Source organism: Gastrolobium bilobum, unplaced genomic scaffold, assembly GCF_033153095.1.
Source record: "Gastrolobium bilobum isolate Gb01-03AN ecotype WA unplaced genomic scaffold, APGP_CSIRO_Gbil_v1 utg3288, whole genome shotgun sequence".
NCBI lineage: Eukaryota > Viridiplantae > Streptophyta > Magnoliopsida > Fabales > Fabaceae > Gastrolobium > Gastrolobium bilobum.
This window is the reverse complement of record NW_026899098.1, coordinates 350,741-372,410: the sequence shown is the minus strand read 5'-3', so window position 1 is coordinate 372,410 and position 21,670 is coordinate 350,741. Positions and strand designations below refer to the sequence as shown.

General features: G+C 32.8%; 2 protein-coding genes, 1 long non-coding RNA gene and 1 other non-coding gene across 4 annotated transcripts; all 4 read right to left on the bottom strand.

Moving 5' to 3' along the window:
- Positions 1 to 194: 194 nt before the first annotated feature.
- On the bottom strand, positions 195 to 4,027 carry LOC133287197 (protein NSP-INTERACTING KINASE 1). The gene is made up of 11 exons (XM_061484766.1): positions 3,660 to 4,027; positions 3,428 to 3,560; positions 3,224 to 3,295; positions 3,005 to 3,148; positions 2,784 to 2,855; positions 2,621 to 2,680; positions 2,398 to 2,489; positions 1,923 to 2,072; positions 1,485 to 1,826; positions 857 to 1,236; positions 195 to 765 (listed from the first exon to the last, which is right to left on the bottom strand). The coding sequence occupies exons 1-11, from the start codon at positions 3,757 to 3,759 to the stop codon at positions 445 to 447; spliced, it is 1,866 nt and encodes a 621-aa protein (XP_061340750.1). The 5' UTR covers positions 3,760 to 4,027; the 3' UTR covers positions 195 to 444.
- Positions 4,028 to 13,140: 9,113 nt separating this feature from the next.
- TRNAH-GUG (transfer RNA histidin (anticodon GUG)) lies at positions 13,141 to 13,212 on the bottom strand. Its single transcript has one exon. It is a non-coding gene; the product is annotated as a tRNA-His (tRNA).
- A 2,471-nt stretch (positions 13,213 to 15,683) lies between these two features.
- On the bottom strand, positions 15,684 to 17,119 carry LOC133287153 (S-adenosylmethionine decarboxylase proenzyme). Its single transcript, XM_061484711.1, has one exon. The coding sequence runs from the start codon at positions 16,952 to 16,954 to the stop codon at positions 15,893 to 15,895; it is 1,062 nt and encodes a 353-aa protein (XP_061340695.1). The 5' UTR covers positions 16,955 to 17,119; the 3' UTR covers positions 15,684 to 15,892.
- Positions 17,120 to 18,046: 927 nt separating this feature from the next.
- Positions 18,047 to 18,418, bottom strand: LOC133287154 (uncharacterized). Its single transcript, XR_009748204.1, has 2 exons — positions 18,232 to 18,418; positions 18,047 to 18,119 (listed from the first exon to the last, which is right to left on the bottom strand). It is a non-coding gene; the product is annotated as an uncharacterized LOC133287154 (long non-coding RNA).
- Between the last annotated feature and the right edge of the window lie 3,252 nt (positions 18,419 to 21,670).

The following is a 21,670-nucleotide window of genomic DNA, read 5'->3' as shown; positions in this document are numbered from 1 at the left end:
GTGGTTTGCTCAAAAAAAATTATTTTTATATTTTTCTAAACAAATAACATAAATTTCTGCGCAGACCAAGGACATATATGTTTAAATGATCGAACATTTGATAATTTTTTTGTCTCTATGCCTTGCCATATACTGAAAATCTGTTAGAATTTAATGTAGAACAGAAAAGTAAATTAAGCAATTAATTACTGGTGAAACTCTCGAGGCCCAAAATACTATTAACAGCTTTCAGTACAATCTAGTTTATGAACGTTATTGTAACAGTTCTTCACCCCATGAATGGAGAAGAACATATAACACTCATATATATATGTCAGTGGATCAATCAGATTGTTTACAGTCAGAAACTAGCATAACTCTGATGCTAATGTACAGCAAATTCACTTTGAACTCAAGTAATTGCATTTGAAGTTACTTTGTTCCACTCTATACCAACTTTCAATATCATCTTGGTCCAGAAAGTTCCATTGCTTGGGCAAGTAATGAAGAGTCATCAGTAAGATCAGAATAGCGCTCTGAAGAGGAAAGTTCATTCCCTCTACTTCTTGTTGATTCAGCTCTCTGTGAGGCTTCCCATTTCTCTGCAAGCCCATCTCCTTCAAGCATCCTAACTACTTCAGACATCTTGGGTCTGTGGCTTGGAAGGTATTGAGTACATAAGAGAGCTACTTGAACAATCTCATCAAGTTCAATCCTATCATAGTTGTTTTTCAGGTCTTTATCAACTAGCAAGTCAATTTTCTTCTCTAGATGGATTTTCTTCACCTGCAATTACAGTGATAGTGAATACATTTAGTTTTGTGATAAAGATGATGTTAATGTTGATAAGGAACCTATCCTATTCTGTTTAGCTCACCCAATCAAGCATGACTCCTTTCTGGTTTGCTGCTTTCCCAAATTCAAGAGCTCTTTGGCCAGATATCAATTCAAGTAGAAGAATTCCAAACCCAAATACATCTGTTTTCTCAGAGGATTGGCCTGTTGAGAGATACTCTGGGGCTATATGCCCTACAGTGCCTCTCACTGCTGTTGTCACATGTGAATCCCGGTGATCCAACAGCTTTGCCAACCCAAAATCTCCTACCACAGCCTCACAATAATCATCAAGCAAGATATTTGCAGCCTTAACATCCCTATGAATAATCTTGGGGTCACACTGCTCATGCAAATATAGCAAGCCTCTTCCTGCTCCTAGAGCTATCCTCTTCCTTGTAGCCCAGTCCAAAGCTGGCTTGGCTGTATAATCAAAAAGTAAATGAGTACTCGTACTCCATACAAGCATAAACCAAAAGTTATATTTGGACACTCAATAAAGTTAGTTAGTTATATATACTTGTATGCAGTTTGGAATGAGGGAAATACTAGGACACAGTCTTTTTAACTTGCATATTTGCAAAGAGACTATTTTCTGGATTTGAACCCTTAATCTCTCAATAAAGTTAGTTATAGTTATATATATATTAGTGGTACAGGATTGCCATTACCTTTTAGACGGAAAGCTACACTACCATTTGACATGTAGGGATAAACCAAGAGCCTCTCTGAAGCTGTCATGCAAAATCCATAGAGCCGAAGAAGATTCCTATGGACAGCTAAGCTGATCATTTCAACTTCAGTCTGGAATTGGGTATCACCTCCAATGGCATTACCATCTTTAAGCCTTTTAACTGCTATAACCGTACCATCTGGGAGATAACCTTTGTAGACATTTCCAAAACCACCTTTGCCAATTAAGTTCTTGCTGCTGAAGTTATTTGTAGCAAGCTGAAGCTCTCTGAAATGGAACTTCTTCAGGTTTCCAAGGCAAACCTCTTCACGGTGTTGTTCTGAAAGTTTTGGAAAAGGGAGTTAGAGACAGGAGATTAAAATTATATGCCTACCCAGTTGGCCTATGCTTGTGTTTATGATTGAGTTTGACTAACCATTAACGTCAAAGAATATTTGCTTGTTATATCTTTGTCTCCACCAGAGGAGGAAGCCAAACCCCAGAATTAGTAAGCAGATGCAGCTTAGGCTTGAAGCAAACGCTAAGGAAACTTTGTGGCTCTTTGGTCTATTGGAGGATTGTGAATCTTGAGAAGCATTTAAGGCAACTATGTTAGGGTATAGAGGTAATTGCAAACAAACAAATAGATACAGGGGTGGAGAATGATTGAAGTAATGATTATAAATATGTTAAGACAACTTATAAATTCATTGTTTTGAACAGTGATTTAAAAAATATATTTGCACCCAAAAACAGTAGTATTGAACTAAAAAAGTTTAGACATGGTCAATAATGAACTTGTAGTCAAAATGAAATCATTGTGTGACAGTTAAGAAGCAAAACTTTAGATGCAAACATCATGAGGTTCGAGAAGCATACACCAATCTGCAACATGTAAGAACTATGATTACCTTGAGAATTATTCACGGCAGAAGAAATAAGTGTTGTTCTAAAGCAGTTTTGATCAACTCCCGTGGCACATATCTGGGGATTGCCTACAATACTGTTTCAAGAGAAGGAAACCATACAACTATTTAATAACATATAAACAGAATTTAGATTTTTTAACTTACATGAGGAAAACACAGAAAATATTGAAGAAAAAAATAATAAAATAAAGACCAAACACCTTACTTGAATGTTTTTGCATTTAATCTAGGTACAGGTCCACTCAAGTTATTATAAGAGATATCCCTAAGCAAAATTCAGAAAAAGACAAATTATTGATCAGAAATCAAATAGATGAGGAAGAAAAGAAGCAGAAAATAATAATAATAAAAGGCCTGGAGAGACTTACAGAAAGGCAAGCTGGGTCATGTTAGCTAAAGAGGAAGGAATTACTCCAGAGAGACTGTTATTGTTTAGCCGCCTGATTGCAATTCAAATTCCTATTATCAGATCTTGAAGCTTTTGGAATATTTTATATTGGCTTATATGTTATTTATCCCTTCAAACTGGCTAATTAACACATGTTTTTCTATAAAGCCAATAGAGGAATGTATAGCATCGAAGGCTTACAAATAATGTAGACCCTTCATATGGGACAGGGAATCTGGAAGTTGACCAATGAAGAAATTGTCAGAAAGATCAAGAGTTTGAAGCTTTTGGAGCCTCCCAATCTCAGAGGGGATTGGTCCTGATATATTATTATCCTGCAGGAGCCTGTAAAATTCCTAATAAGATAACCATAAGAAAACTTATATACCATGCTTTCTTTTACCATAGCTGGTTACTCACACAGTCTGGAGGTTTGTTAAGTTGCCTATGCTTGATGAAAGAGTACCAGACATATTCTGGCTAGGAATCCCACTGAAAAGAAGAAGAAGAAAAAAAGGGAATGGCTGAAATAGGAATTAAGAAGTAGAATCTTAACAAGAAGAACAAGAACTAAGACAAATAAATACTTGTTGGTATATTTTAGTTTGTTCCAGTTTGACTTACAGGGCAATCACAAAATGATCAGGAGAACAAGTGACCATAGTCCAGCTGCAGGGATCCACAGCATCAGGATCCCAGTTACTTAAGACAGAATGAGGATCCACCAGAGAATACTTAATGCCCATCAGAGCTTGAACTGCATGCAGAACATGGATATATATCAGCTTTACATTTATTAGGAGTGGTGACCTTAAATCCATGTGCTCTAAAATATCATGAAAATGCTCCTAATCACCTTCATAATTGACACCTTTTGGAGAAAGCAAACCAGCTACAGAAGTCCACAAGAAGAACAAAGCTAAACAAAAGAAAACCACATCTCCTCTCCTCTCCATTGGGTTGAAGGATCAGTAGAAACTTGTTAGCGGAACAAGCTGGATCAAGTTCTATCTTAAGGGGGCAAGTAAAGAGTAGGTATAGAAATATTCAGCACCAACAAGTTCAACTTGGTTTGTTTGTGTTACATGTCATGTTTACATCAGAAGAGGAACCAGTACCATTCCCTCCTTTCAAGCTAGAATTGCACTCACTCCCACCCTTGTGTCAGACTTGAATCAGAGCTAGTATTAAAAAGACTTGAAAGAGAGTCAGCATGCCTGCTAATGGTTCAACAATGAAAGCAAAGCAAAGCAAATCAAATAATATATAATAAAAGCCAAGGGTCACCCCCCCATTAGCCTCTTTCTAGATAAATGCAAAAGACGATTGAAAAAGAAAATTCCTTCAATCATGCATTGGTCTAAAGAATAAGAGTTTTATTCTATTCCTTCAATATTAAAAAATAAATAAGAGCAAGTGAAGTATTATCTGTTTAGCACTGTAAAAGTTTGGTTTAATGGAGCTTAATCAGAAAATCAACTAAGTGGGTCAGATAGTTTAGCTGCTAGTAATAAGGAGAGAGAAATAACAAAAGTGGATCACTTTTATTTGTTAAGCTCTCATTGTCCTGTAGAAATTAGAATCCAAACATTCCCTGTCCCTGAGTTATGCCATTATCTTTTAAGCACCAAACTCCACTTTCTTTGGTTTTATTCAATTATAAAAGATAAAAAAAGAGAGAGAATCCCGAGGGATTGAGATTGAGATTGATGATGCAATTGCTCCTTGTAAGATCTTTGTTGTGGCAATAATGTCTCCCATCTCCTCACTGTTCCTTTTATTTTCTTTGGTCATATTAATCCTAGTTGGGTTTGCTTTATTGATTCTCAATCACTCATTTTGTCTCCAAATAATCACATTCCACAGACAGTTCCTCTAATAAACAAGCCAAAAGCAACCAACTTTTTAAAGCAAAAGCTGTTCTCACACTATTTTGAATTCTTCCCCACTTGAGAAAACCCCCAAAGTGCCCTTGATAAACAAGCCAAGCTGTGTGCTTTTTTAGTTTTTGCTATCATTGCTGTATCATGAAGGACATAGGCTATGTAATGTCTATTTCCCTCCCGTTTTTATAGGAAAAAATAGATATTTTTTCTTATCAAAATTTGATTGACATATATACTAGAGCTGATATGCAGTTAATATAAATTTTGTTTTTCTACTGAGATTATTTCAGGTCTTAAACTTAGAATGAATAGATTTTATTAAGGGAAAAACTACTCTTATGCTACATGTGATAACTTTCTTTTCTACACATCTTTCAATAACTGTGTCATTTTTTTTTTCAGGCAGTGAAGCCCACAAATTTATATATAAGATAACTTATCTCTTTTAATATGAGATTAATAAAACTCTTTTATTAATCACCAAAATGGAAATATAATGCTATCTACAATTGCAACTTTTCAGTCAAAGCTGAGCAGTCTGCACATAGTTCAATTTGAATTAAAGGAACTTTATTTAACTTTTTTAAACTTGTATGAAACTACAATTAACTAATTATATGTACAATTTCATAAAGAAAATGAAGCTAATTAGGTAAAGTTGTAAGGTGTACCTTCAACAATAATGGTAAAAAATATATAAATATTATCGTTATCCTTCAAATATAGGTTACTAAAATAGTAATAATGTAGTACTGGTGTAAGACCTCTTTCTCCACCAACGTTTCTTTTTTCATATTTTGGTGAAAGGGTGTTCAAAGTTCAAACCCCTTTTCCTTTATGGGTGAAACGGGTCCCAGTGTTTCCATCTGAGAGAGAAGCAGTGACTACTTGATTGCATGGCATGGCTCACTATATGGCACCTTGGTGCACGTGCAATGGAGACCCCACAAGTAATATGACTTGACGTTCAAAGACCCCTTTGGACTGATTATCATAGCTGATGAAAAAGGTTATATATAAGGTGAAGGATAAATAAAACAAAACAAAATATGAAAAACGAATCTAAGATTTGCATTAGATTAATCATGTTTCTTTAATTTTTGATTAAGTAGTTCATGAATATGTCAATGTTCATTCTTTGGAATTGTATTTATAGATAATGATTAGTCCAACACACAAGCATCATGATTCTAATTTCTGTAAAATTTCAATGTGAAAAACAATATTTATGGTTATTATTTTATTTTTATGACAAAAATACTTCTTATGTTGCTGCAAATTGTTCTTCCCATATCACTCTCACTTCAATTTTCGCACTATTTCTTCTCTTTTTTACAGTATGGATCCTATTATTTTTCTCTCTCAGCTCCAAAATCAACTTTTCTTGTGAAAGGAAGAAGTTGAAACCCTTATTTTTATTTATGTCAAATGAAAACACTATCTTGCCAATTTAAAAACATTTTCAGAATGTTTTTGTTTGTATCACTATCGATTCTGGAAACTACTTGTGGCATAAAAAGAGCTTTATTTGCACTTACACCTACACAGCTTACACCATCTGGCATGTGCAATAACCATTTGATACTTTCCCTTTAGGTTTGTTTTGGGATTTTTGCTCTCTCTTTTCTTTTCTTTTTAAGTGCATGGGACTTTTGCTTTTTGTGTGGATAGAAGTGCTACTAACACAAAATTAGACTTGTACTTATATGTCTTAAATATATGATTCAGGTAACCAAATATGTTTTGCATAAGTGATTTTAAGTTGCACTGTAGGAGTTTAAAATTTAATCTTAATTTTAGTTTTTGTTTTTATATTATGGTTAAAATAAATTTTTTGTCCTGTAATAATTCTTTGTTTGAATTTAATTTCTTTCTATTTAACTCAATTTTTACAAACTGAACTAATTAAATCATTTTAAATCCTCTTCCGCTCAAAATGCACAATTCAAGACATGTATTTCACTTGAAATTAAAAAAAAAAAAAAAAAACCCCAAATTTTTATCCATTTGTAATCTTATTCTTATAAAATCCTTCAAATCTTCATTAAATTTCTATAGAATTTAAACAGTTTGAATCACTTTCTATTTCAAATCCATTTTCAATCCTGATTATTTAACTAGAAAATAAATGTTTGACTGTTTTTGTTTTAAGTAGAGCTGACAATTTTTAACACAACCCGTTAACGTGAAACGAGCACAACATGAAAAATTTATGTTCAAATCGATACATTTTCAAATTCATGTTCGTATTTGTTTTAGCAAAATCTAACATGAAAAAATGTGTGGTATTGAGTGTCAATCTGCAAATATGAAATTGACCAATATTAATCTTACGGATTATTTGTGTTGTATCGTGTCATGTACAAGTAATTTATGTCTTTCTAATAAGTGATACATTTTGATATTGCAAGTTATTTATGTCATGTTGTGTCAACATGTAAAATAAGTAGGTCGTATTTGTGTTGTATTCATGTTAAGGTTTTAATCTGTTTCCAAATTTGTGTCGTGTACAGGTTGAGTGTATTCATATTTGTATTAAATTCGTGTAGTATGGTGTCAATTTGAATTACCGTCCCTAAATTTATGCTTAAGGAAACAAGAAAAAATACTTGATTGTAACAATTTAAAAAATTAAGGTAGAAATTTGAGAAAAAATTATTGGGAGATTAAAATCGCAAACTAGCTATAACAAAGGGGTTAAAAAAAATTAAACTAAAAGAATTCTTGTAATTAGGTTAAGTTGACAATCAAATAAAATTAGTCTAACTTAAAATATCTCCTAGGTTTTTTCAAATTAAAAATCTTGCTTACATATAACAATGAGGGAAACGGTACTAAAATAAATCATTCACAAAGGGAAGTTTACGAGAACAATGTTATAAAAACTGGATTGACCCGGAAATTGATAAATCGGTCATATAACCGGTCTAATTTTTATATTGGATCGGCCATGTAATGAAACCGGTGCGATCTTGCTGATTTTTGTGAAAACTGGTGACCCGACCTGGTTCATTAAAAAAAATTGATTTGTTCTTATCAATTGATGTCTTTCTTTTTTTCACTCTCACCCACAAATGGTTTGTTTTCTTTTAAAATATTTGAGTGATCTGTTACTTATTGACTTACATAGATTATGTACCTACAACATTAATATTGTAAAGAAAAGATGTCTAATACAGAAGCACAAGAGAGGCGGGTGAATTGGCAGGAACTTGTTTTGCAAGAAATCAATAAAAAACAACCCTTTTATCAAGAAAATCAACCAAAACGAACTAGAACAGAAATCAAACATTTCCTTATATAAAAAATGAATTAAAACATACCAAATGTCTTTCAATAACAGGGTTTATGCAGCGGTATTGAAAAAGATGAAGGAAAAGGAAGAATCACACCAAGATTTATCTTGGTTCACTCTCTACCCACTTAAGAGCTACGTCCAAATTAATGTTGTCGATTCCACTATATTCTAGCTTTCAACCAGTGCTAGAAAAATCGTTTTAGAAAAAGTTTTTACAAGTCTATAATCAATACCTTTGATCGCACTCAACCTAACTCCTATAGGCTCTCTCAAAACTATCAAGAACTGTTCACAATAGTCCAATTCGTTCAAACAACAATGGAGCAATCTCTCATTGTTCAATGTAAAAAACAATATCAGAAAAAAATTAAGAAACGAAGAGATATAGAACTTTTTCTCCAAGATGTCAAAATATAGCCAGTATGGTGAATAATCTCTCAATTTTGAATTCTTATGAGTTTTTGTGTTAATTGTTTAATGTAAACGTTCATTGATCATTTATATAGGTGTATAAAAGGTAAGAAACCCAAATATAATTGTTACACCCTCAGATTTTAAGTAACTCACGTGGCAATGTCAATATCCGGATATTTATTGGGATGATATCCAGATATTCAATTATTTATATCCGGATATTTCCAGACAACAACTAGATTTTTGATCTTAATGCATTCTAAGTGATTTTCTACTCACTTCTCACACATGTACGAATGCTTCTAGCATTGAATAACAGTTTTCCTTGTGTGTGAGTCATGTATAAATGTATCATGTATGTATGGTTCATTTTATGCATGAGTTTATGGCTTCTATAATGCATATTTGAGAATTAGCTCTATAAACTCAAACCTCTAAACTCTCTCGACTCTGTAATAGCATAATAAACTGTTTAGTACTGAGTCTTCATGTCTCTTCATTTGTCTTCAAGTTTTGAGTTTTCTTGTTCCTTGTTTGACTTGAATATTTGACTTTTGAGTTGACTTTGTATTTTGAAGTTATTTTTTTACTTTTGCTTGTTGATTTAGCTTTCTCCTTTCACTTGGGAGTTGGGATTTATTGCACTGTCTTCCATGTTGTGCAAGCTTGTTAAGCTAGTTGGTGCTTTGTTAATCATGAAAACTTCATATCTTGGTCTTGTTTGACCTATGGTTCAATAAATATTATCTTGGTTACACAATATGCAGAAAATTTTGATTTGATTTATAGTTGGAGATGTCGCCCACTGAACCTGAAGCACCAGTATCACAAGTATTATATGTTTGATTGATCTTTTATTGGGCAATGATTTGTAATTTATTATTTTTCATATTAAAATATTTAAAACTAACATATTTTGTTTACATGTATTGGAGTATATTTATAGTTTTTAATATAAATTATAGATGTGAATATACTTACTGAGTCATGTAATTGAACTAGTGACTCATTATTTGAACCATTGACCCAATACCTCAATAGGATCAATAATCAGGCCGGATTTAGTAACATCGTATGAGAATAAAAATCTGTGCAACTAGCATTCATTTTAGGAATAATCATGCATATAATTTTATTCATTTATAAAAGATTTAATGATAGTTACGGTGTTAACAGTGATTTTAAAAAAATTGAATATTCATGTTTTGTAAATTAGGCAAAGATTTTAGTGCTAAAACTAAACTAATATGTATCTTAAATATATTGGGGGGTTTATTATATTTTTTTAAATAATCTTAAACACTATACTTTTTGTGGTAAAACACTATATACTTAGGAATAGAGTCTGGGAGAAAGACCTTCCTCTTTTCATTAATACAAAATTACGAATACAAGATACGGCCTTAATCTAACAATCATATTATAAATGGGATTTGCATTTGTAATTTAACATGACACAATAAATTTTTCTACACACATAACATTTTGTGTGGCCCACACTTTTTGAAGAAAAATGAAAAAAAAGAAATTACGGCACACAAAACGAATCTCTATAACATTACACAATTACTTTTTCTACAACATAACTCTTATAAAACCCATTATAAATATAGTGGGTGTAATAAGCTATGTAACACCGATATTGACACGGGACACATGATACGATACGACACTCCGACACGTTAATTCTAAAAAATGTTAGATTTCGACACGTTAGGACACGTTTTGATATTAAACAATATTTTTAAATTTATGTAGTGTATATTATATTTAATATTTAATAATTTAACAAAAAAATAAAACTAAACTTATAATATTCATCAATTTTACAAAAAAACATAAGATATCTCAAATATTTATTTTAAACTCAATAAAATGGTAATCGTAATCCAACGAATCTAATAGTTGGAACTAAAAAGTCAACGCAACGCAACCTTTGAATATTTTTTGGAATTTCTATAACGCTTGTCGGAGTGTCGGAGTGTCAAAGAATGTCAAAAAGTGTCAGACACGAGACATCAGAGTTTTTGAAGTGTCGGTGTTTCATAAGTAACAAGTACATCTTTTTATGGGTTATGATATGAGTAATAAGGAATAGAGTGCTCACTCACCTGCTGAGAATTGGCCATATATAACGGTTGAAATGCAAATGCAAATGCAATGATTATTTAAGATCAAACCAAGAGCAGAGATAAGCGGCTCAAATTACACTAGAATATAAAAATTAATCATAAATTTACCATTTTTTTATAAATGGAGTTGTTTGTTTATTGGGACGAGTATAACTCGTCGCTTATGCAATTATGTACACAAATGATCACATTATTAATTTAAACAAGAACATCATCTAATACCCATTTTGGGTAGTAGGGATTGTAGACTTCCTATTATCATACACGACCACTTGCATGTTCCCATATCGTAATCATTTTATTTCTTGACAAAGATTGAGGGTTTTTTTAACTCCCAACACATTTTGTAAGCGGGATGGTTGTGTTCAAGAAACGAATTGATGTGACCGAAAAGTTTCTGATTCGATTTTTTAAGCAGAGAAATTTGAGATTAATGCCAAAAACTTCGGAACTCTAATTTTGGGGGTCAATCTCATCCAAATGGACGGGGATGACCGTAAATAAATAAATAAATAAAAAACAATAGAAGAATTTTTGTGTTTACAAGCTTGACTCCTTTGCAATCTCCTTGTTCAAAGCTTTGAACCTTTCTCTTCCTCTTGATTAACAAACCCTACTGCCAAAAAAAAAAAAAAAAAACTGCATAGAAAGTTCTTTGACGCCCAAAAAAGAGAGTCAAAGAAATGGATTAAAGAGAAGTTGACCATGACCCTAATGAAGATATACAACATGGGGTTATCCCAAATGAGTAGGAAATCATTGTTCTTTTTACTCGCTAAGAATGTTTCAATGAAGGGATAGGAACCCCTTCATCATAACAAATTGTACCAACCTACCACATAATTATTATGCCTTTGGCCATGTTCTTTAGGAAAAGAAGACAATTATAAAGCTTCCAAAATTGTTGACAATTGACACCCTGTTGTTCCCTTCATTGTACCCAATTCTCATTTCACCTATTCACCACATCCTACCTTTGAACTTCTTCCCTACAAACAATTTTGTACTAAATACATATATGTCGGTCATGATATCGTGATGTCAAGTCTCATAGAAAACTGCAACTCTTTGGCTTTATTATATGGGGCAGGTTATATTTACAAATTTTTTTATTTACAAACTACACTATGTAGGACCGGTCCTACATTAATCACACAGTGTACGACCGGTCCTACATTAGTGTAATTGCAAAAAAAAAAATTGTAAACGGATCATGTCCCTTATTATATAGTGTAACTTGTGAATATTAGCTGTATCATTTATGTAAATATGCTGATAATAAAATAGTTGTTGGATTAACATAAGATATTAAGGCATCTCAAACTGAACTTAAATTGATTGGAGAAGTAAATATGTGGCAGCATAGTGATCACCAAGGGAAGAAATCTTGCAAGTTCAATGTTGATCCAAGGAATATTACACTAAAAGATGTCTAGAAAGAACCCACTATAGATTATAATAAGCTTTATTTCATTGGTTCCAGATCACAAATGGCTTTAATTAACACAGAGCCAGTGCATGTCAAAGATAAAGCTTCTCACTAGCTTTAAATTCACGTGAACCAGCCAATGAAGGGTTAAAGATAGAATAAATTCTTAACCAAGAGGTACCCCTTTAAAGCTTTGGATACTACACACGCTACCACCCCAACTTTTTCCTTTTCCATTAGTAGTGGTTACAAGAGATTGACATACCCCTATAAAATTCCTGATACCACTACAAAAAGCAAGACTCTGTTCTTGTCTTTTCCTCACCTTACCCAAACCCCACATAGCCACATATGCACAAGCTATTAGAAATTGTCAGTAATTCTAAACTTAGAAAGAGAGCAGAAATTCAAGCGTACAACACAGGAAATCAATATAAAAGTGAAAGAAACCAATATGAAAATGAAGTTGTAACTCAACTTAGTATAGGATTTGAACTTGACACATCAAGTTTGAGCAACTCGTGAGTTAAAAGGGTAAGATGAGCTTGAGCTTACAAAATTATCTCACTTTCTTAACTAGCCAAACTTATTATTATGACCTGAACAATGGTAACCAAACATGATAATAAATATTTTTAGTTTCTTAAAGTTTATACCTTAAATATTTCTCCCTTCAATTTTTTTTCCTCTTTTTTATTTTTGGGGAAGTGCCAAACGTGACCCTAGATATAGAACAAGAATTCTATCCTGTCAAGAGTCACGACTTCAATAAAATAATATTGAAAAAATAAGAGAAGGTTATATTTACTATCTTTTTCTTACTACCTCTTATTAATATGTTTGGTCATACTTATTAATTAATTATTAATTTCAATAAATTATAACCGTTCGATTGATGAAAATCAACGATTAAGATTTAATAATAAGAGATAGTAAAAAAAAATATAATAAATATAACTTTTTCCAAAAATAAGCCCATGAAAATTTTGAACTTGTACCAAAGTGGTAATTTAAACACCAATTTGCATCAAAACGGTAAAAGTCTCAACCACTCAATTAAGGCTAGCTACTTGCATCTGTACATCCGAAATTTCGAAAGCCAATTTAGCTCAGATAACATGATTAAGCCAGAAACTTGTAATTAAATTCTCGAAGAAAAATGGAAAATTGAAAAAAACTGTGGCTGCTGGGATTCGAGCCCAGGTCTCCACGGCCACAACGTGGAATTCTTACCACTAAACTACAGCCACATTTGTGTCTACCAACTTATAAAATAATTTTTAAAAACATTTCAATTTCTGATTTATTCTCATCTCCTAATAAAATTCAATGTAAAATCCACTATTAGTGAAAATATTGCATGATAATATTTTTTTTCTTTTACAATATTGATTTTAAAAATTGCATTTTCTGGTAAAATATATCAATTTTTATGATTGCAATATTGTATGGAACTTTGTAAATTATCCATTGTATAGTACTAGAATAAATTGAAATCAAGAAAAAGTTATATATTTCCAAGGTTGAAATTTTGACAGGAAAAAGTTGAATAAAGGTTTTCCTTTGACATATACTAAGAATATTTTTTAAAACAATTTGATGTAAAAAAAAATAAACAAACTAAAAAGCACATCATTCTTTATACTTTCTGGTATTGAATTTAAAGAAAAACTTTCTTATATATTATTTAGCAATTAATAAAACTTCCTACAGAGTGTTTGAGCCCCAAATCAAAATGGAACCTTCATCGATTTTGTGCAAACAGAATACAACTTCATTCCTTTGGGTTACCGAGAAGCCACAATTAACAAAGATTGCTAGTGAGGGTTTATGGCTGCTGCTCATTTTAATGCAAATGGAATTTACTATTTAGGTAACTCTGGTTGGTGCCAATTACAAAGGACAAAACATGTGCATGAACCAATGTCATGATTCATGAAAAAGTAAACATTGGAGTAACTTATGCCCCACCAAATCTGATTTACGATATCACTTTATATGCTACACCATTTTCTGAATGACTTTGCTTTCTCACCATTCCACTTAGAAGTGTTAAAAAAAGCGCTAATGCATGAAGAAAAAAAAAATATATTAATTGTTGATATGAAACGAACATTTTGATCAATTGGATGGACTCTAACAACACCGTAAATTGGGCTATATCTTACTGAATACTGAACAGATGAAAAATAACAAAGAAATTATATAAAAGGAATTAATCTAAAATTATATTACCAAACTGCTGTTATTACATCTGAAATACCAACACCTGTAACAAAAGAAAATACTAGGAAGTCTTTTATAGGTAATGTTCAGTTACAAGACATAAAAATCAGGGTCCAATTGCGTTGTGGTCTCTTCGTTCACCAGATACATAAAGAACGTTTCCTTTATGTAATTAGCAAACACGTAATTTTCAGTATCATGTATTGTTAAACATGTACTAAATACAGATAAATAAATAAAAAGCATGTACTTAATGGTAGACAAGAAATGCTACATTGTTTTTTGATATATATATTAAGAGAAATGGAAGTATAATATTGTAGAAAAGTGTTTAAGTTATGTTATAGAGACAGAGATCGTGGAACCCACACTTTTTTATTTTTTTGAATTTTAAAAATAAGTGTAGATTCCACAATTTCTATGTCTATAACATAATATAAACACTTTCTTATAGCATTATACTTGTTTTTCCCGTATGTTAATTTCTCCTCCTATTCACTCGAACTCGAGAATCAAGAAAGGAACAAGCCAAGTTAAGTTCATGACAAAGGATATGAGATCTGCTAACTACTATGGAGATAAACAAACTTTCTCTTATTGAACTATCTAGCATCAAGTATTATTTAAATGAGACGTGACACGATCAAGCAGGCTCTGTCTCACTTTTTCTTTTTCTCACACTACACTGCTAGTTCTTATTTAAAAAAGCTTAAAATGAAAAATACTTTCAGGTTCAAACAAGCTTGAACCAGATACTTCGCCCGTGAAGGAAATTATCGCACCTACGGTCCAACCAATTGGGAGAGAATCAATAGATTCCTTCATATCAGCTATTGCACAAGGATGATGATAATTTATTTCCAAAATAGCCGAAATTAAATTTGAATACGTCAATCTTGAGTACCTCAAGCAACAACACGGAAATGTAAGGGAGTTTTCAACAAAACGTATCTCATTTTCCTAAAACGACTAAAAACAAAATGAAGTAGCTACCGTCAATAGCAAGAAATGGGAAAATGGTTTGCAATTTAATGTTTTGCCCCATCCAAATGTAATTCTACTATGATTTTCTTAAAATTCAAAAATAAATAATGAATTAATGTAAACCGGTATCGAAATCATTAAATTAGGTGCGATTCTCCACTTCATGTCGCGAGTGCCATTGTAGCAGTAGCCGCCCTAAAAGTATATAATGAAATTAGAAAAGATTGTTCAGCCACGAAGACGCAAAAGGAGCAAGGACGCCGAGACACGAGTTATTTGCCACACGAGCAAATCGCAAAAGAAACGTAAATGATATCTAATGAAACACTTTTTGGATTTCAGAGTAAATAATCAAATAGAACCCCTTTAGGATTTCAGAACCTCCTAAGGTCTAGGGCATTGCGAGGTAACAAGCAGAAGCAGCACATTTCAAAAGAGCTCGAGATTTAGCAAACACGGGCCTAAAATTTGCACACTTCAACAATACAACGAATTAAAAGTTTTCAAGATATGCACACAAAATACCTTTATTCCATTCAACATTCAAAGGAAAAGAACAATAACAACGTAAAATACTTCAAACATAAACGAGTAGCAGACCCAAACCAAAGGTGCATCAAGAATTGCACGGAGTAAAAAAGACAACAAATGAAAAACATAGGGACATGCCTAAAAGGCAAGTCTTACTTTAATTAAAAGACACAACCATAAAACACTAAACTACTCTTCTTCATCTTCATCTTTCCAGCACTTCAGAGTTGATCTAGGTGAGCCACATTCAGAAGTCTTCGCGAACTTTTGGTAGACAACAGAACCACCCATTCCAAGCCCCTCGTGGCTCCTCTCTTCGCGACAGTATCCCTTAACATCCAGCAAACAGCTCTGCTCAAATGACTTGCTTGCACTGTCCACATGAACAGCTACCGAAAACTCGGTTGGTTGGAAACACGACAATACTCTCTCCACCAATTTGTTCAGATTCACCGCTTTCAAATCATATCCCACTGTTTCAAAGCTAGCATAACTAAAACCATCTTCTGGAGTAACATGAATGGTAGAAACAGCAGCCCCTTCAACAGAATTCATGGAATAACCACACGGTTCAAACTCAAAATCACATATCTGAGAATCTGGAAGAATGTTTCTAATGCCAGAATTGACCGTCATCGAGGCTGCAGAACCATACTGTTCTTTGTAGAAAACCAATGATTTCTCTCTGTCTAAGCCAGTCATGCACATCTCTAGAGTGTAAACATTGTCAGAGGTGCTCACAGAATCAGCATAGGCAGAGTAAACATGCCATTTCTGTGTTTTGTCCGAGCCACCCATAATATAAGCCATGCTGCCTCCCCCAAGCTTCGCAAAGTATCCATCCAGGATGGCTACTTCCTCAGAAAAGTGGCGATGGGGATAAGGCTGAGCACCAGGAAAAATGAAACTTCCTCGGGTGTACCTTACAGTTCTAACCTTGAGGGAAAGGAGCTCAGCCAACTTCAATATGGGTGGGATTGAAAGCAGTAACTTCGTAGTACCACAGGTTTTAATGATGATCTTGTAGGAATAAACAAAAAGGCTGGACTCAGACAGAACATACGAGTCAACTTCAGCATTTGACAGCGAAGAAACAATGGTGCACTCAGCTGGTGCCAGAATCTCATCCAACTGGGATTTGGTAAGAGACCTTAGACCCCTTCCATCAGGGTCAGAAAAGAGTCCTGGCTGGGAAAAGGTTATCTCCAGCCTCTTCTCGTAACCTTCAAAACCAATAGCAGAAACTGCCATTGCCGTGTTTCAGAAATGAACGCAGTCGGGAACGAAAGAACAGTTGCAAAAGAGTACGATCGCAAAGAGAGGGATTGGAAAGATGTCGTTTGAAGGAGAGTAGCGAACAAGCCTAAAAGAAAACAAAAAGGAAAGCTAATAAAACGCTGGTTGCATGCAAGGGATATCAGGATGGCTTGCGAGCGCACTGCACAAGAAACGTAAAAACAGGTATTAGAACAGATCAATAATCCAAATACATTATTATTATCATCTAATGAAAAAAAACTTACGTTGGAGTATGCAGCAGATCTGAATTTCTTGACTCCACCGTTGGGACGAACGTCTTCAATGCTGTAGCCGAGAGGAGCTTCGTAGAACAATGATTTATTACTACTACTACTACTACTAGACTTCTTCTTCCCACCTTTGGATTCCATTAGTTCATTCAGACCTGTTTCAACACAATCAACAGACAGATTAGCAATTGGCCAAACAACCCGATAAATTCAAAGAAAAATTTGGAGACAGAAGCACAAGAAAAAAAATATCCCTAGCAACCAAACGGCATGAAACAACAATTTGAAAGATTTAGCATACAACACTGGTAATTTGAAAACCTTTAAATCGATGATGAATAATGAAAAAATATCATGCAACAGAAACATGAGAAGATTCTTAACTTTGAAAAACAAAAAAAAACCCCAAAACCAGAATATCAAAAGAATAAAATGGACATACAAACCCAACCAATTAATCAAATAGTAGGTCCCAGCTACTCAATTAGACATGGACGTGACAATCACTGAGAAAAAACAGTACCCACCAACAGACACGAAATTCTATTAGACAAAAGGAAATAATAATCATAAAAAAATCATTGAACCAAAGAAACGCAAAAAAAAAAAATTAGAAACAGAAAAGAAAACATATCCGTGTAGGACGAAGCATGCCCATAAGATCAAGAATTACATGGGCTAAACAATATCAAAATCAGCACTTCGAACGGTCAAAATCAATAAATCATCATCAGATCTAAAAATCACGCTATGATAAGAAAAAAAGTGAAAACAATGGAATCTAAAAAGAGAGAAACATATACCTGAATTGATGAAATCAGATTAATATGCCACAACAAACCACGCTTTCAACACCTTTAACCCAACAAGAACGAATCTCACAAAATCTGGAAGAAAAAAAATAAATCAGAACCGATAATCGGAAACGCGAAGGACTCAAATAAATTGAACGAAGCAACACCGACTCGAAGATCGGAAAAAGAAGAAGAAAAGAAAAACCTTAAAGATGCGATGAGGAAGCGGCGGAAGAGAGGAAATGAGAGGAAAACCCTAAAAATCGAAACGACAGGGAATAACAAAGGTTGGGGAGTTTCGTTGTATCTTGAATTGAGGAGGTGAGGCTTTCATTTATAGGTGGCGTGCGTGATGAGGTGTTTCCGTGTTTGTTTTGTTTTCGCGTTTAGGGTTGTCCGTGACTCATGAGAGGACAGTGAAAATACGGTCTTGCCCTTGCCCATCTTCCGGGACGTTTCATCATTTTTCTAGGGATTGGCGGCATCTTTTACTATAATATCCTTCCATGTTTTCGGGTGGACCCGGTGGGTGGCTGGGTAATTAGGGTTCGACTTTTCATAAAATAAAAATAAACGAATATTTCTCGTGTTTGTTTGTTTGATTTGGAGTTTCTCCTCTTTATTTTTGGAGAAATTTATTTCAATTTATCTCATGTAACATTTAAAAAATTCGAAAAAATTCATTAAAAAAAAGAAATGAATTTTATCTTTTTTTATGATCTTGAGAAAATATATTCTTTTATTTTATTGTGCAAAAGAGTGGTTGAATAAAAAAATCTTATTATCTTCTTTGGTGATTTTAATTAGCATTTTCTTGTAGAATGCCTTCACTGTCATTTGAAAAGCTAAAATATTTTGTTGCGTTTATAAAATTGGTTTTAACAACAACAACAAAATGCAAAAGAAGCCTAAAATGCTTGTGAGATAAGACGTGTTAATTACAAATAAAAAATTGAAGAAATTAGAGAAAAAGAAAATAAAAAAAGTATTGCGTGTAGAATCTGATCATTGTCCGTGTCAGGTAATTCATATAAATTTAGACACTGGTAACTTTATTCTCAATCGATCTGAAAAGTCGATACAACCATATATATATTCTCATCTCTACTTTTTAGATTCTCAGACATGCATGATTATGATCATCTTTCGAGTTTTTTCAACTATTAGTCAAACTATTTTTTCTTCCAATTATTAGGATCATCATCATGACCAACTTCACTATTTTTCTCGTTTTTCTTTTTGCCATTCATATTCTTTCGTATCTTATTCTGGCCTTTGTTCTAATATTTTGTACGAAACTAAAAGCATGATTTTCTAATGTTCTACCACAAACAAAGCTATGATAAAATTAAAATATTGAAGACTGAATTCGGAAAACATGTATCTTTCAAAAAAAATAAAAAATAAAAACAATTAATGTATCAATCAACATTCACAATTAATGTATCAATCACCATTCATAATTAATGTACCTATCACAGTTAATTTTGATTGGTATATTAATTGTAAATGGTGATCGGTACATTAATTGTTTGTGATACTATTGTTACAAATTCAAACAATATTTGTGAGAGATAAAATATGTCAAATAAGGTGTCATTGAGTAGATCTCGAAAAATTATGTGAAATAAAATACAAAATATCTGATTTGGATATTTGAATTAAAAGTTATGACCCTCCAAAGTGATTGGTCATTGATACATTAATTATGATTGATATAGTCAAAAGTTAATCTCATTGGTAGGCTAATTGTGATTGGGGATTGGTACATTAATTAAATAGTCATTTCTTTCGTTTTCTTTTGTTGATTGTGATTAATACATTAATTTTGATCGGGCAACGAGATTGTGCCACGTAGCGCACCAAGTTCTTTATCCCTGGTAGAGAACTTCGTTCAGCCAGCTTTTCTTACAAAAGTGTGCCACGCGTCACGAAATTATTGGCTACGAACACGTGGCATCAGTTTTTCGTGCGTAAGTGAGTCACATGTAACAAAATCATTGGCTACCAAGTTCATTGGACAGTAGTAACATTGTCCGCGTGGTATTTGGATAAAAAAATTTAATGAACGATGGCATTTTGATCATTGTTTTAAAAACAATCAATTAATCAATTAATAGGAAGAAAGTTGAATAGTTTATACATAATTACATAGTGCAATACAATTTCATAAATCATCATATAAAACATGAGGTTGAAAACTTGAAATCATTATGTCAAAGGTGCCATTGATTTTTCCAAAAAGAAAAAAGATGCCATTGATGACTTCTTAATTTAATAAATATATGTATTTGAGGAGGAATCAGATCCGAGTGTACAAGATAGTGATGGGTGACATTAGAAGGACAACATTGTATATGGTAGGTGATGGTGGATAGGACTGAAGCTTACTCATAAAAAGATTCCATCTCACGTGACACGCAACTCATCTTACTAAAACATATCTTGCTTTTGTTTCTTTCACTACTTAGTGCTTTGCTGTGCAGGCCTGGTTCACTAGCTAATATTTCATCTCCCTTTGTTAATGTAATTATCCTTAAAAAAAAATTAGTTAAAGGTTTTATGACTTCGTAATGAAATAGTATTTTCAGTCCAATGTTTTTTTTTAAAAAAAAATTCAGCTGTGATTAATTAAAATTAATTTTTGCATATTGAGAAAGTCTTCAAGTGTGATTAAAATTAATATTTTTATCCAAGAGTTATTCGTCTAGTAACACTGGACTAAACTTTAGAATTTGATCTACTCAAAAGATAATAAATTTAATTTTTAAGAGTTGTTTTTAAAAGGGATAAAAATACTCGAACTCGAAATGGAATTAGGCTGATCAGTTAAAACTTTGGACAATGATTGATATTTATATATAAAAAAAAAAATTTAACTCCAACTATAGGATAAGAAACTAAGTCATATAACAAGGAAAATTTGAGAAGGTTAGTTACAAAATGACAACAATACAGTCTTATTTATATTTTACACTTAAAATTCAACTTGAATGAAACGGAGGACCTTTACATGCGAGAAAAAGATATGCCTTAGTGTATGTTAAAAAAACAAATATTTTCATTCGAAAAGTGAAAATGACTTGCTGTCTTTTTTCCAAACTTAAATTCCAAAGTAGGATTTAAAAACGGTGCAAAATGAACAAAGTAATTAAAGTTTAAAAAGAGAAAAATCGTGCATGAAATTATTTGAATTTTTTAATAATAAAAATGCTGTCGAATTACACTACCTTGGGAATTATTCTTTGTACTTTATGGAAACGTTATCTGTGCCTCACATTTGGTAGGCTAAAGAAGACTTTCCCATCTAGGCACGGACCAAATGGATGACAGCCACACATTTTATGAGAAGTAAAATAGAGATTTGCTCCTAAACAAAGAAAAGAAAAAGAAAAAGAAGATGTTATCTTGTTTGGCATGTGCATTATTGGCCTCTGCCAAGTGCCAACTGTTTTTGGAATAATGAATACATGGTCCAGATTTTTCCATACACAGTTCATGGTCCAGGCTTATCAATTATAACGAACATCGATTAAAGCATAACTGTGTGGCAAAAATTTCATTGAACGATATTTTTTACCACATTATCACATGATATAATTGGTTATGACTAATAATAAATTATGTTCATTAATAATTTTGTG

Coding starts and splice junctions, on each gene's coding strand:
- LOC133287197 (XM_061484766.1), bottom strand. CDS start 3,759: ATGGAGAGGAGAGGAGATGTGGTTTTCTTTTGTTTAGCTTTGTTCTTC. Junction 3,561..3,659: donor AAAAGGTGTCAATTATGAAG/GTGATTAGGAGC, acceptor TTCTGCATGCAG/TTCAAGCTCTGATGGGCATT. Junction 2,490..2,620: donor TTAAATGCAAAAACATTCAA/GTAAGGTGTTTG, acceptor CTCTTGAAACAG/TATTGTAGGCAATCCCCAGA.
- LOC133287153 (XM_061484711.1), bottom strand. CDS start 16,954: ATGGCAGTTTCTGCTATTGGTTTTGAAGGTTACGAGAAGAGGCTGGAG.